The 13947-nt window shown below is 49.6% G+C and overlaps 1 protein-coding gene across 6 annotated transcripts in view; it reads right to left on the bottom strand.

Annotated features, from left to right (window-relative positions):
• The window catches only part of birc6 (baculoviral IAP repeat containing 6), a 356853-nt gene that overhangs the window by 60990 nt on the left and 281916 nt on the right, over positions 1-13947 (bottom strand). For all 6 annotated transcript variants that reach the window (XM_078404650.1, XM_078404651.1, XM_078404652.1 and 3 more), the window contains 2 exons: positions 4614-4914; positions 3344-3561 (listed from right to left, as the gene is read on the bottom strand). In XM_078404650.1, coding sequence (XP_078260776.1) covers positions 3344-3561; positions 4614-4914 — 519 coding nt within the window. The remainder of the gene's footprint in view (positions 1-3343; positions 3562-4613; positions 4915-13947) is intronic.

The following is a 13947-nucleotide window of genomic DNA, read 5'->3' as shown; positions in this document are numbered from 1 at the left end:
GAGAAGGCAGGAACGGGGTACTGATTGAGAATGATCAGCCATGATCACATTGAATGTCGACGGTGCTGGCTCGAAGGGCCGAATGGCCTCCTCCTGCACCTATTGTCTATTGAAAGATTGGAAAGACTGGGCTTGTATTCACTGGAGCTTAGAAGGATGAGAGGGGATCTTATAGAGATGTATAAAATTATAAAAGGACTGGACAAGCTAGATGCAGGAAAAATGTTCCCAAAGTTGGGAGTCCAGAACCAGGGGCCACAGTCTAAGAATAAAAGGGGATGCCATTTAAAACTGAGGTGAGAAGAAACCTTTTCACCCAGGGAGTTGTGAATTTGTGGAATTCTCTGCCACAGAAGGCAGTGGAGGCCAAATCACTGGATGAATTTAAAAGAGCTCTCGGGGCTAGTGGAATCAAGGGAGAAGGCAGGCACAGGTTACTGATTGTGGATGATCAGCCATGATCACAATGAATGGCGGTGCTGGCTCGAAGGGCCAAATTGACTCCTTCTGCACCTATTTTCTATGTTTCACGGACGTTAGTGCCACCAGTCGATGAGGCACGTCACTTTATTCTTCTTGTACCGGTATTATTGATGCCCTCTTAAAGCAGGTGGGAACCTCAGGCCTCAGGGGGGTGCGCTCTTCAGTCACTGCCTACAGGCAAGGAGGAGCACGGCCAAGTGATCTTTGATGTCGGAATAGCAGTGGTTGATCCTCTGGTGCTGCAGGACATGTGCAGGTAGCAGTTGGGGAGTGATTTCTTCAAGCTGGCTTTGCTGAAGTGCCAGGCAATGACAGCCAAGCACTGGGGTATTGCATCTGGTGTTTGTTGACCACAGCGTGCTGCTCCTCCAGTGCTTCATGAGTGTCTGCCGGGGGGGGGGGGGATGTACACGGCATCATGATGATGGAGGTGAATTCATTCAGGAGGTAGAAGGGGCAGCACCTCACCGCCGGGTGTTCCAGGTGCGGAGAGCAGGAGCTGCACAGGAACGCTACATCTGGGCAGCGTGAAGAGTTTACCATGAGGCGGGAACCACTGCCTCTCTCTTTGATGTATATCAATCACATTTTCCTCATTGATCCTCCATTACCTCAAACAAAATTATCGAGTTAGTTTGACATGATTTGCCATCAACAAATACCTGGACAATTGACACCACTTTTGGGCCACTTGAATATTCCTGGAATTTTCCCCACAACTGGTATGAAACCAACTAGTCTATAGTTACTGGGTTTATCTGTACATCATTTTTTGAAACCGCTTTCCACAAGAACCAACCCCTTTCCCCGACTCTCAGTCTGCAGGGTCTCAATCCGAAAAGTCACATATTCCTTTTCTCAAGAGATGCTGTCTGACCCGGGTGGTCACGGTGGCGCAGCGGTAGAGTTGCTGCCTTACAGCTAATGCAGCGCCGGAGACCCGGGTTCGATCCTGACTACGGGTGCTGTCTGTACGGAGTTTGTACGTTCTCCCCGTGACTTGCGTGGGTTTTCTCCGAGATCTTTGGTTTCCTCCCACACTCCAAAGACGTACAGGTTTGTAGGTTAATTGGCTTAGTGTAAATGTAAAAATTGTCCCTAGTGGGTGTAGGATAGTGTTAATGTGCGGGGATCGCTGGTCGGTGTGGACCCGGTGGGCCGAAGGGCCTGTTTCCACGCTGTATCTCGAAACTAAGCTAAAACTAAACTGACCCACTCCAGCGTTTTGTGTCTATCTTCGGTTTGAACCATCTGCAGTTCCTTCCTACCCAAATCTACAAATGTTTGCAAGATTATGACACGAGGCTCTGCAATTTTCTTGCTTGCTTCCTTCACCATTCCAGGATGCATCTCATCTGGACCAGGGTATTTATACAGTCATGTGCAACTACCTAATACATTCTGTTTTTCAGCATTCAGCTCATCCAGAATCTTAAATATTTAGATTATTGTGCACAATAATGGTTCATGGGGTTGAGTGGAAAGAGGATCGGTCAACAGACAGAAAACAAAGGTCAGGCATATTGGTTTCAGAGGCAGTGCAGCAAAGGTTCACCAGCTGTGATTCCTGGGATGCGGTAATAATCGTACGAGAAAAGATGAACCATTAAAGGTGCCAACTCAGGCATTGAGAAGCATTTGTAAACATTTAATGAAGTACACCAGCTGGCATAGCTAGACTGGATGCAGGCTTTTAAGAGACATTTGGATCGACACATGGATATGCAGGGCTTGAAGGAATATGGATTATGTGCAGGTAGATAACAGTTGGTCTTGGTATCAACTTCGACACAGACATTGTGGACCGAAGGGCCTGCTCCTGCGCTGTACTGTTAGTTATAGAGTGATACAGAGTGGAAACAGGCCCTTCAGCCCAACTTGCCCACTCTGGCCTACAATGTCCTAGCTACACTAGAGTCATAGAGTGATACAGAGTGGAAACAGGCCCTTCAGCCCAACTTGCCCACTCTGGCCAACAATGTCCTAGCTACATTATTGTCAATTAAAACAATTTGTGAAAACTACATATAAAATCTACGATCATTTGCAGAGAGTAATATAAATGAAAAAAATGTGCTATCCAACAAACCACAGCTATCACAGAATATTATTAAAGAACAAATTTAAGCGGATGCTGATAAGTGATAAAAATTGTACACACCTTCACACCCTGATCAGATTTTAAAACCACTATAATTAGCAACAATATTAAAACTACTGAACATCGCCTCCCTACTACGGGCGGCGTGGGCAGAAGGCTTCCCTACTACGGGCGGCGTGGGCAGAAGGCTTCTCTACTACGGGCGGCGTGGGTAGAAGGCCTCCCTACTACGGGCCGCGCGGCCAGGAGGCTTCACGACGGCGGGGCCTTGGCGGTGGACTGGGAACGCGGCCGGAGGCCTTTATCGAGGCGCTGCGGTCCCGATGCCTCCCGGATCACCATGTAGAAGCCCGGGTCGAGGCCCAGCCGGGGCCTCGCTGTAGAAGCCTGGGCCGACGTAGCCCGACGCTGTGGCCCGGGTCGGCAGCATTGAGGCATGAAGTGGGGTGTCAACAGCGGTGAGACCTCGGTGGCGGTGAGGCCTCAACAGCGGCGATGTCCCGCGGGTCGACGAGAGCATGGGGGAACTGCCGTGAGGTGGGAGGGGAAGAACAATGGAGGACTCGGCGTGGGGGAACTGTTGGGGTTGGGGGGCAAAGGTTTTGTAACTTTGTCAACGCCGTAGGTGGCTGCTATTTGCATACATTGTGAATGCAAGCAAAGAATCTCACTGTGCCTAGTCACATGTGACAATAAAGTATGCCTATTCCTCAATAGAATTAAAATCTGGATTTGGTTTACAACCTGATATAAACTCACCTCAGCCTGGTTGACGTTTGCATTAGGAACTCTTGGAGCATGGTGGCTTAGTGCAGACAGACAAGCAAGGATTAGATGAATTGCTCCAATCTCCAAAGCCATCCGCCTAAGGAGGACGCCATCATCGGTGGTCAATGGCGTGGTGCTGAATAAAGTGCGCAGAACATGGAATGGAAGTGTTGGAAGAACATTTGCCGATGGGGACTGTAGGATGTGACCTGCGAATTTACAGAAAATGAAAATGATTTGAAACACGTTGTTTTGCCAACTGGATGCAATACTACCAAAATCAAAATTCATTTTCAGTAACTATGTTTACAAATTTTCATCAAAAATTACAAATGAAATACAGAAACCCACTATTCAATATATTCAAAACGGATGTATAAACACATTTGTTTTTCATAATGCACTTTCTCATTACACGATACAATTTTCTACAAAGAACTAGTGACTAAGAGTAAGATAGACCAAAAAGCTGGAGTAACTCAGCGAGTCACACAGCATCTCTGGAGAAAAGGAATAGGTGACGTTTCTGGTCGAGACCCATCTTCAGACTGAGAGTCAGGGGAAAGGGAAAAGAGAGATATAGACGGTGATGTAGAGAGATATAGAAGAAATGAATGAAAGATATGCACCTATTCCCTCTCTCCAGAGATGCTATCTGTCCTGCTGAGCTACTCCAGCTTTTTGTGTGTATCTTTGGTTTAAACCAGCATCTGCAGTTCCTTCCTACACATAGTGACTAAGAATGTCATATTTCTGGGTTGAAGGATAACTTGGTTCCAATTCCAGTTCTATGGGATCTGAGGAGGCCAATGATGCCAATGTTTGGCCCTGCAAATGGGACATGAGGTTCTCAGCAAGACAGATGGGTGGGAGCTGGAGTTGTTCTACTGCCAGTTATACTGGGCCCAGTCCGCTCCCAAGCATGGACTTCATTCCCTGACCACATCAATTTACTCCTCACGCTTTAACTGATACGCAAATTGTTAAATCCATTGTAAGAAAATAACTGCAGATGCTGGTACAAATCGAAGGTATTTATTTCGCAAAATGCTGGAGTAACTCAGCAGGTCAGGCAGTATCTCAGGAGAGAAGGAATGTGTGACGTTTTGGGTCGAGACCCTTCTTCAGACTGATGTCAGGTGGGCGGGACAAAGGAAGGATCCTTTGATCATCTTAATCCTTTGATCATCTTAAACTAATGACAGAAGAAAACCCGACATTCAGTGTACATATGACACATGTGCCTCTAAATTGCACTCACTGCCTTCTCCATCGTCGGTCACTCCCAGCACCAATCTGAGCAAACACTGGGCGTGCTTTCGTTCTTTGAGGAGCACCTCTGCGTAACCTGGCAGACGCAGGAAGAGTCCAAAGGCTGCGAGAGAATGTGCCGGGATGGGAGACATGGCAGGGACGGTTGACTTGATTGGTGGCGGCTCTGCAGTTATTGTTTCAGGGGCTTCGTAAACCAATTCACCAGACTGTTCGATGGTGACCCACTCAAACTGCTCATTGTCCTTGGGCTTCTCTTGTGAAGTCGATGTCACCACTGGAGCACTCACCTAAATGCACAAATGGAAGGCGCCAAAACTTTAAAAGTACATCAATTGTGACAAATTCATTATTTCTCAATTATTTTCCTAATTAAGATCTGCCAAACAGGAGCTTAGCTGAAATAATTGTCCCATGTTCAATGTGTTCCTGAACTTGATGAGTTTTATATTTAAATGACAAATAAGTCATAATTTTGGTTTGATCTATCCCAGCTTGTGTTAAATTGTCTTGTGGAAGCAATTTGAGATCTTGCACAAAACTTGCAAACCCGTACAGAAAACTCAAAAATGATCAGACGTAGTTCTTGATTAAGATGTTATACGATTATTGAGTCAGAGCGTCATACAGTATGGAAACAGGCTTTTTGCCCCACTCATCCATGCTGACCAGGATGCCCCATTTAAGCTAGTCCCATCTGCCCACATCTATATACTAAAACTCTCATTTGTTTGTTTGTTTGTTCCCGAACAGCCAACACGGTACAAGATAGCACAACAAGTTTAGGCCCACCTTACTCACCGTCGTCCCTTTGGTGCTAATGGAAGAGGTTTAATTGAAATTGGTGTTATATTTTAAAAGTTATTCACATTTTTAAGTTTAAATCTATCTCCTAGGGAGGGAGGGGGAGGGAGGAAAGGGGAGTTGAGGGGGATGGAGTGCGGTAGGGAGGGGAAGGGGGTGGGGAAGGGGATGAGGGAGGGGAGAGCGGAGGAGGGGAGGGGGAAGGGGAGAGGCAAGGGGGGAGGGGAGGAGGGGGAGGGGAGGAGGGGAGGAGGGGAGGAGGGGGGAGGGGAGGAGGTGGGAGGGGAGAGGGGCGAGGGGAGAGAGGAGGAGAAGGTGCTGCACCAATGCAGGAGAGGTTTAGGCCCAACGGGTCGACTTGGTCTAATTTCCCTCTAAACCTTTCTTTAGACTTTAGATACAGTGTGGAAACACGACCTTCGGCCCAGACCCGCTGACCAGTGCTCATGGAAACATAGAAAATAGGTGCAGGAGGAGGTACAGTGAGCAGAAAGACAATACATGATTACAATCGATCCATTTACGGTGTACAGGTACATGACAAGGGAATAACATTTAGTGCAAGGTAAAGCCAGCAAAGTTGTGTCAGAGAAAACAATCCAAGTCTATCCAACCGCTTCCTGTTGGTGAAACTTTCTAATCCAGGCAGCGTTCTGGTAAATATCTTCTCCATCCTCTCCAAAGCCAGGATGCCCCATTACACTTTCCTGTAATCTGGCAGCCAGAATTGCATGCAACACTCCAAATGCAGCCAAACCAAATTCATTTAGAGCTGCAAACATGACTATCTGACTCTTTTATTCAATGTCCCTAACAATGAAGGTAAGCATATGAGTGGACAATTAAGGTAGGCAATGTCAGTGGACAAACATACATTAGAACCATTAGAAGCATACCTTCATTACCACCTATAACTTCTTTAGCAGCCGCCTTCTTTACCACCCTATTAAGCTGTGCTGCCATATTTAATGAGCTATGAATTTGGACCAAAATCCTTCTGCATTAAATGCTGTTAAAGGCCTTGCCATTAACTGTCTAGTCCTTTCATTCACCCTCCCAAAGTGCAGCATCTCACACTTGCTACGGTCAAACTCCATCTGCCATTTCTCCACCCTTTTACATCGAAACATAGAAACATAGAAAATAGGTGCAGGTTTGGCCCTTCGAGACAGGACCGCCATTCATTGTGATCATGGCTGATCGTCCACAATCAGTAACCCGTGCCTGCCTTCTCCCCATATCCCTTGATTCCACTAGCCCCTAGAGCTCCAGAGCTGCCAACCTTGTCAAACCAAAAAAAGGAACACAGATGGCATAAAAATTTTAGTGAAAAAAGGGAATTTTGCAATTTACAAAACTTACAAACACGTGCTATACAGGATGCACTTTCAATGCAGGAAATTGTGTTGTCCAGTGCTCAAGCTGGTATCCCCATCGTTTATCTACATGAAATAGTCACCAATGGTTCAATCCAACAAAGTACATGTATCTAGTGTTTCTATTTCGGTCCTCAAACTAAGATAGAGTTAGATAGAGCTCTAGGGGCTAGTGGATTCGAGGGATATGGAGAGAAGGCAGGCACGGGTTACTGATTGGGGTAAATTGGCTCGAAGGGCCGAATGGCCTCCTCCTGCACCTATTTTCTATGTTTCTATGTAAGTCAACAGAGGTTCTAATGTATGTTTGTCCACTCATATTCAGTCCTTGTTAGAGAGCTTTTTGTTATAAGCAGTGGTTACCTGTTTGCACTTCTCCAGAAGCCTTTCATTAAACTTCACTTGATGACAACTGTTTTTTTTTAGCACAGCTATACACTTTCTGTGTGAGGAAATCTGATAGTGTTTGTGTGCTAAGACTTGGGCGAAATTCAGTGGAGTTTTTCCTTATTAAAACTGGCAATTTAAAAAGAATGTCTTTGGTCAACAGAGTGATAATATTAATTTTCAGCGATGCAATTGTGTTTATTTTGTTTCTTGGTGGTTAATGAAGTTGCGCAGCCTTAAAATGACAACGATTAGGGAACTAGTCCGTCTGAAGTACACTACCGCTCAATAAAAAAATGGGTTTGATGGAAGGGTTGAGCTAAACTGTTTCAGCAGTCACACAACCTGGAGTCAGTTCGGCCTTTAGTGCAGGATGCACAGCTGCCTCAAGACATACCAGTGAGTGTTCATCAAAAGTGACTCCGGGCTGGCGAAAGGGGGAATCTATCCGGGCCTGACCTGCAAAGCAGTTGCTCCCAGGCAGGAGAGTGGCTGCAAAGGCTCCCCCCCCCTTCTTCTCTCCCCACCTTTCTTATCCTTTCCCTTTCCTACCTACGTCTGCACGTTGCTGGCGAACTGCGCTCTCTGGAAGTCGGCTGGCAGACGCCAGATTTCAGCCCAGTCTGCAGCCATGGCGAGCCACGGGCCCTTCAGTCTGCTGCTGATGGAGGCGGCAACTCGCGCTGCGGGCTGCAGCGCTCCAAGGATGGGGACTCGCGCTGCGGGCTGCGGCGCTCCAGGGACGGGGACTCGCGCTGCGGCGCTCCAGGGACGGGGACTCGCGCTGCGGCGGCCCAGGGATGGGGACTCGCTCTCCGGGCTGCGGCGCACCGGGCTGTGGCGCACCGGGCTGTGGCGCACCGGGCTGTGGCACTCCGGGCTGTGGCGCACCGGGCTGTGGCGCACCGGGCTGTGGCGCACCGGGCTGTGGCGCACCGGGCTGTGGCACTCCGGGCTGTGGCACTCCGGGCTGTGGCGCACCGGGCTGTGGCGCACCAGGCTGTGGCACTCCGGGCTGTGGCGCACCGGGCTGTGGCGCACCGGGCTGTGGCGCACCAGGCTGTGGCACTCCGGGCTGTGGCGCACCGGGCTGTGGCGCACCGGGCTGTGGCACTCCGGGCTGTGGCGCACCGGGCTGTGGCGCACCGGGCTGTGGCGCACCAGGCTGTGGCACTCCGGGCTGCGGCGCACCGGGCTGTGGCGCACCAGGCTGTGGCACTCCGGGCTGTGGCGCACCAGGCTGTGGCACTCCGGGCTGTGGCACTCCGGGCTGTGGCACTCCGGGCTGTGGCGCACCAGGCTGTGGCACTCCGGGCTGTGGCGCACCAGGCTGTGGCACTCCGGGCTGTGGCACTCCGGGCTGTGGCACTCCGGGCTGTGGCACTCCGGGCTGTGGCACTCCGGGCTGTGGCGCACCGGGCTGTGGCGCACCGGGCTGTGGCACTCCGGGCTGTGGCACTCCGGGCTGTGGCGCACCGGGCTGTGGCGCACCGGGCTGTGGCGCACCGGGCTGTGGCACTCCGGGCTGCGGCGCACCGGGCTGTGGCGCACCAGGCTGTGGCACTCCGGGCTGCGGCGCACCGGGCTGTGGCGCACCAGGCTGTGGCACTCCGGGCTGTGGCGCACCGGGCTGTGGCGCACCGGGCTGTGGCACTCCGGGCTGCTGCGGCCCAGGGACGGGAACTCGCGCTCCGGGCTGTGGCGCTCTGGGGGCCCACGGACGGGGACTCGCGCTCCGGGCTGCGGCGCTCCGGGGGCCCACGGATGGGGACTCGCGCTCCGGGCTGTGGCGCTCCGGGCTGCGGCCCTCCGGGGGCCCACGGATGGGGACTCGCGCTCCGGGCTGTGGCGCTCCGGGCTGCGGCCCTCCGGGGGCCCACGGACGGGGACTCGCTGTCCAGGCTGCGGCGGCCCAGGGACGGCTGCTCTCAGCAAATGGGCGCTTCGCGACCGCCCACAATCACCCCGAAGCTGGAGCTCGCTTCCCCGCGCTGCCACCCAACCTCTAACGGACTCTGCAAACCACACGTTATACTCACTAGCGCAACCCTACACACCAGGGACAATTTACAATTTACAGAAGCCAACGAACCTACAAAGCTGTATGTCTGGAGTGTGGGAGGAAACCATAGCACCCGTACAAAATGCACGCAGCCACAGGGAAAACTCCACACATACAGCACCCCAAGGTCAGGAGCACATCCGGGTCTCTGGCTCTGTAAGGCAACAACTCTACCGCTGCGACACTGCGACACTCAAACCCACTTTCCTATCTATGTACATGTACAAATGTCTTTTTAACAAAATAATTTAGTTGCATATCAAAGTTGAAAATGGAAATGCAATTCTCTTGCAGCTGATCTAGATGCTGATGCCAAACACAATCAATTTATGATCACTTCTGAACTGCCTTCTGTACGATTGCTGGAGTGAGTTGCCAGAACTTGAGCTCAGAGACAAAGAACAGTTTGTAAACGCAAGGTTATAATTAATATGAACACCAACTCCGTATTAGGACAGAAGTAATGAGCTAATGCCAACCGGCTCCTTGGGATCAGGACCAATAAGGGAGGGACACACACACAACGTGGCAGATTGGTTTTCAGTATTCCCAGTAATAAGCTCTGCAGAGACTGATAGCCTAATTATCTACAAAACATAAGAAAGCCTTTTTCCCTTAGACTCTTTAGCTGTGTCCTGCAGGTCTTTTAGTTTTGTCTTGGCCTTGCTCCATGTAACAACTGCAAGCTACGAATAAACAAATCTTGGAAACCAGCACCGGACTTTCAGCCTGATTACAAAGCACGTTTTAACAGATGCCATCGTCGGCAGGGTTACTGGAAGGAAGGAAAACACGGACATGGAACCCCCATGGGTACCCTGAGGTAAGGACTCCTCCTTCTGAAAGCCTTCAGTCATTGTTCATCATGTATATTTTCACATCGCAATCCCAAATCTCCGGTTTGGTAGTCAGCTCGGGACTCCTAATTATGAAGTCTGAAGTAAACGCCGGTAATTGTAACAATTAGCCGACCCAGCTAATGGTGGCACTAGCCTGAGACCCCCTAGTTAAACATGGCTGTTAAACATTTACCCACAATGGTCAAGGGAGAGTGGGGCCTGCCTGATATAGTCAAAGATGAGATCAGTGACAAATGAAAGAATGACATAGAAACATAGAAAATAGGTACAGGAGGAGGCCATTTGGCCCTTCGAGCCAGCACCGCCATTCATTGTGATTATGGCTGATCATCCACAATCAGTAACCCGTGCCTGTTAGAGAGAAATTAGAGAGAAATAATTCAAACTGGAAAAAACTTGTGCGAAGATCGAGAAAATGTATAGTAGAAACATAGAAACATAGGTGCAGGAGTAGGCCATTCGGCCCTTCGAGCCTGCACCGCCATTCAATATGATCATGGCTGATCATCCAGCTCAGTTGCCTGTACCTGCCTTCTCTCCATACCCCCTGATCCCTTTAGCAAAAAGGGCCACATCTAACTCCCTCTTAAATATAGCCAATGAACTGGCCTCAACTACCTTCTGTGGCAGAGAATTCCACAGACTCACCACTCTCTGTGTGAAGAAATGTTTTCTCATCTCGGTCCTAAAAGACTTCCCCCTTATCCTTAAGCTGTGACCCCTGGTTCTGGACTCCCCCAACATCGGGAACAATCTTCCCGCATCTAGTCTCTCCAACCCCTTAAGAATTTTATATATTTCTATAAGATCCCCCCTCAGTCTTCTAAATTCCAGCGAGTACAAGCCCAGTGTATCCAGTCTTTCCTCATATGAAAGTCCCGCCATCCCAGGGATCAATCTGGTGAACCTTCTCTGTACTCCCTCTAAGGCAAGAACGTCTTTCCTCAGGTTAGGAGACCAAAACTGCACACAATACTCCAGGTGCGGTCTCACCAAGGCCCTGTACAACTGCAGCAGAACCTCCCTGCTCCTAAACTCAAATCCTCTTGCTATGAATGCCAACATACCATTCGCTTTCTTCACTGCCTCCTGCACCTGCATGCTTGCTTTCAATGACTGGTGCACCATGACACCCAGGTCACGTTGCATCTCCCCTTCTCCCAATCGGTCACCATTCAGGTAATACTCTGCTTTCCTGTTCTTGCCGCCAAAGTGGATAACCTCACATTTATCCACATTATATTGCATCTGCCATGCAGTTGCCCACTCGCCTAATCTATCCAAGTCACTCTGCAGCCTCCTAGCATCCTCCTCGCAGCTAACACTGCCACCCAGCTTCGTGCCATCCGCAAACTTAGAGATGTTGCATTCAATTCCCTCGTCCAAATCATTAATATACACTGTAAATAACTGGGGTCCCAGCACTGAGCCTTGCGGTACCCCACTAGTCACTGCCTGCCATTCCGAGCAGGAGAAATGAGAAATGATAAGCTGGCCGGTCATCGGAACAGAATTAGGCTATCCGGCCCATCGAGTCGACTCCGCCATTTATCATGGTTGATCTTTCTTTCCAATTTTCTACCGCAAAGGACAATGATTTTTGGAAGATATTAACTAGGGCCCGGGGGAAAAACCAACACGTCTAAAGGATAAAGAGCAACTCAGACGGTCCTTACGAGTAATGGGACAAGTTTGGCCAATGTGCGCGGTTATGGTACTTTGTCAACCTGATCGGGGCTAGGGAACAGTTGGTGGCCTGACAGAACACGTCTCCCAGTATGGTGAACGTTTCAGGGCTGCTTGACAGGAATACTTGGGGGTGGGCATCAAATCGGAGATAGACAGAGAGAGATAGATTCTTGATTAGTACGGGTGTCAGAGGTTATGAAGGCAGGAGAATGGGGTTAGGAGGGAGAGATAGATCAGTCATGAATGAATGGCAGAGTAGACTAGATGGGCCGAATGGCCTAATTCTATTCCTATTCCCTAATACCTTATGGCCTCCTGAAATCAGGCTTTGCCACAGGGCTAAAACCAGAACTGTCCAAAATGCTAAAGGTAACATGGGCGACGGGGAAAAGAGGGCTACAGCATTCGCCATGCTAGTGGCACTGCCACTGCCAGCAGCCGGACGGGAATATCGAGGTGAAACTCTGGGCAATGCAGGCAGGAGCCTGACCAAGATAACAGGCGCCAGGTGACCCGGAAAATGTCATCATTGTGGGAAAGAGGGGCATTGGGTCAAGAAGGATGTCCTTGCTATTGAGGCAGTGCAGCGTAGATTCACCAGGTTAATCCCCGGGATGGCGGGACTGTCATACGAGGAAAGATTGGAAAGACTGGGCTTGTATTCACTGGAGTCTAGAAGGATGAGAGGGGATCTTATAGAAAGGTATAAAAATTATAAAGGGACTGGACAAGTTAGATGCAGGAAAAATATTCCCAATGTTGGGATAGTCCAGAACCAGGTGCCACAGAATAAAGAAGAGGCCATTTAAAACTGAGGTGAGAAAAAAACATTTTCACCCAGAGAGTTGTGAATTTGTGGAATTCTCTGCCACAGAAGGCAGTGGAGGCCAATTCACTGGATGAATTTAAGAGAGGTAGATAGAGCTCTTGGGGCGAGTGGAATCAAGGGATATGGGGAGAAGGCAGGCACGGGTTACTGATTGTGGATAATTAGCCAAGGGCCAAATGGCACCTATTTTCTGTTTCTATGTATCTATGGCCTTGGAATGTCAGCCAAACAGGCCGAGTTGAGGGCTCTGCTGGAAATGTGCTGGATGCATGCCGGATAGAGGGACAGCAGTCAAAGAGGCGTTGGCTAATGGACTCCTGATGGCCCTTGACCGGCCAGCTATGAAGAAAAAGAGGATTCATTACTGTCACTTGAACCCCCATTTGGAACAGAAAGGAAGTCTAAGACTTACTTGAACCTTGCCACGAGAAGTGGCTATTTTGAAGTGCAAGTCCATAACTAAAGATATTGGGGAGGCACAGGGAAATAAGTTCATAAGTCATCGGAACAGAATTAGGCTATCCGGCCCATCGAGTCGACTCCGCCATTTATCATGGTTGATCTTTCTTTCCTTCCCAACCCCATTCTCCCGCCTTCTCCCCATAACCCTTGACACCTGTACTAATCAAGAATCTATCTATCTCTGAAAACACCCAATGACGGCCTCCACAGCCATCTGGGGGAGTGAATCCCACAGATTTGCCACCCTCTGACTAAACAAATTCCTCCTCATCTCCTTTCTAAAGGTACATCTTTTTATGCTGAGGCTGTGCCCTCTGGTCCTAGACTCCCCCACCAGTGGGAACATCCTCTCCACATACACTCTGTCCAGGTCTTTCACTATTAAGTAAGTTTCAATGAGGTCCCCCCTCATCCTTCTAATCTTCAGTGAATATGGGCCCAGTGCCGTCAAACACTCATAAATGTTAACCCACTCATTCCAGGGATCATTTTCGTAACCCTCCTCTGGACACTCTTCAATGTCAGCACATCCTTCCTCAGATATGGGTCCTAAACTGTTCAGAATACTCCAAATGTGGTCTGACCAGTATCTTATAAATCCTCAACATTACATCCCCAAGCTACCCGGAGGAGGTAGTTGAGGCAGGTACTATTGCAATGTTTAAGAAACATTAAGACGAGGTACATGGATAGGGCAGGTTAAGAAAGATGCCAAACACAGGCAGGTAGGGTTGCCAACTTTCTCATTCCCAAATAAGGGACAAAAGGTGACGTCACCGCCCGCGCCCCACGTGACCTCACCCAGCCAGCGGCCACGTGTTCCCACTCCACCAACGGCGGCCGCCCGGGCCGGG

The sequence above is a fragment of the Rhinoraja longicauda genome, chromosome 9 (genome assembly GCF_053455715.1).
Source record: "Rhinoraja longicauda isolate Sanriku21f chromosome 9, sRhiLon1.1, whole genome shotgun sequence".
Classification (NCBI taxonomy): domain Eukaryota; kingdom Metazoa; phylum Chordata; class Chondrichthyes; order Rajiformes; family Arhynchobatidae; genus Rhinoraja; species Rhinoraja longicauda.
The sequence above is the reverse complement of the archived record's forward strand: the minus strand, read 5'-3'. Positions and strand labels throughout refer to the sequence as shown.